Consider the following 2,144-nt stretch of genomic DNA (forward strand, 5'->3'; position numbering starts at 1 on the left):
GGACTCATGCAAGTTAGACCACACAGTGGTAGTAGCTAAGAGCTTTAAGGTCTATTACCTCATTTAAGCACCACAGAAGCTCTATGGAAAAAGAAATATTACTCCTTTTCCAGGTGAGCTGGTAAGCAGGGTTGGTGAGAGAGAAACTGAGCCTTAAGTCCTTTCCATGTGGTAGGGGAGAGTTGGCTTCTAGCTGAAAGTTGAAATTAGGGGGTAGCCTGACCTTCAAATTTAGGAAGGGGTTGGTCTTATGAAGATGGGGATAAGCACAGAGCAACCAGCATGCTCAAAGACAGAAAAGCGTGTGGGTGGAGGGGAGGGGAGGCGGGCGGTGGTGGTCCTGCATGGAGTTAACTACAGTAATAATAGTAGTCTTATTGCTATTATCAATAGTTTTTAAATTAAGTTCTCGCTATGTGGCAGTATACATGTTAGGGCACTTAAGATGCATGATCATTATTATGAACACCATTATTACGAACACCATTTTGCAGATGGATTAACCATGGCTTGGAGAGGGGAAGGAGCCTCTCCAGGAAGTCCTCCCAGGTAGGGCTCCTTAGAGACTGTAAATTCCTTCCCACTGGGTCTTGTTCACTTTCTCCTCAAGCAGATATACTGCCATGTTGGGGCTAAACTACACCTCCGTGTCTGAATTCATCCTCATCGGCTTCTCCACCTTCCCTCAGCATCTCCTGCCCGTCTTCTTCCTTCTGTTCCTGTTGATGTACCTGTTCACGCTGCTGGGGAACCTGCTCATCATGGCCACCGTCTGGAGCGAGCGCAGCCTCCACACCCCCATGTACCTTTTCCTGTGCGCCCTCTCCACCTCCGAGGTCCTCTACACCTTTGCCATCATCCCACGCATGCTGGCCGACCTGCTCTCCACCGACCGCTCTATCTCCTTCAGGGCCTGTGCCAGCCAGATGTTCTTCTCCTTCATGTTGGGCTTCACCCACTCCTTCCTGCTCACCGTCATGGGCTACGACCGCTACGTGGCCATCTGCCACCCCCTGCGCTACAACATGCTCATGAGCCCCCGAGGCTGCACCTGCCTGGTGGCCTGGTCCTGGGCTGGAGGCTTATTTATTGGGTTGCTGGTGACATCTGCCGTTTTCCACCTCCCCTTCTGTGATCTCAATGAGGTTCACCATTTTTTCTGCCATGTGCCTCCTCTAATGAAGTTGGCCTGTGGGAATAATGTACCGGGAGTGGCCCTGGGGGTGGGCCTAGTCTGTAGCATGGTCTTGCTGGGTTGCTTTCTCCTCATCCTGCTCTCTTACGCCTTCATCGTGGCCGCCATCTTGAGGATCCCTTCAGCCGAGGGCCGGCACAAAGCCTTCTCCACGTGTGCGTCTCATCTGACTGTGGTCGTGGTGCACTACAGCTTCGCCTCTGTCATCTATGTCAAGCTCACAGGTCTCCACGCTCAGCAAGGCAACATCTTGATAGCCATCACCTACACGATCCTCACACCTTTCCTGAGCCCCATCATATTCAGCCTCAGGAATAAGGAGCTGAAGAACGCTATGAAGAAGACCTTCCTCAGCAAACTCTATCTTTCCAGCATCTGAGTGGCCGGTGTGGAGGTGGTCAGGATATGGTAGAAAGATGAGCATGCCCTCATCTGTAAATGGGGTTAATAACGACTACCCTGCATGGCTGTTGTTAAGATTGGGGTGTGTGTGTGTGTGTGTGTGTGTGTGTGTGTGTGTGCGTGTGTGTGTGTGTGTGTGTGTGACAGCACCTATCACCTACTGAGTAGGTGCTCAATAAATATTAACTTTTTCCTCCCCCTGCCTTGGTCTGTGTGTCTGATAATTTTGTATTTTAATCAAACAGTTTTATTGAGATATAATTCACATATTGAAAGTACACAGTTCAGTTGGTCTTTAGTATATTTACAGAGTTATACAGTTGTCACCTTAATCATTTAAAAAGTTTTGTCACTCTGAGAAGAAACCCGTGTCCCTTCCTTTATTATCAGTCACTTCCTACTTCTTCTCAATGCCCTTACCTCCCAGACTTAGGAAATGGCTTATCTGATTTGTCTATTTGCCTATTCTGGATATTTCATATAAATGGAATCATACACAATGTGGTCTCTTTGAGTAGATCCTTTAACTTAGCACATAGTTCAAGGT

At 48.4% G+C, this 2,144-nt stretch overlaps 1 protein-coding gene across 1 annotated transcript; it reads left to right on the forward strand.

Moving 5' to 3' along the window:
* Positions 1-623: 623 nt before the first annotated feature.
* On the forward strand, positions 624-1,574 carry LOC138441656 (olfactory receptor 10H2-like). Its single transcript, XM_069592753.1, has one exon. The coding sequence runs from the start codon at positions 624-626 to the stop codon at positions 1,572-1,574; it is 951 nt and encodes a 316-aa protein (XP_069448854.1).
* Positions 1,575-2,144: the final 570 nt, after the last annotated feature.

The sequence above is a fragment of the Ovis canadensis genome, chromosome 5 (assembly GCF_042477335.2).
Source record: "Ovis canadensis isolate MfBH-ARS-UI-01 breed Bighorn chromosome 5, ARS-UI_OviCan_v2, whole genome shotgun sequence".
Classification (NCBI taxonomy): Eukaryota; Metazoa; Chordata; class Mammalia; order Artiodactyla; family Bovidae; genus Ovis; species Ovis canadensis.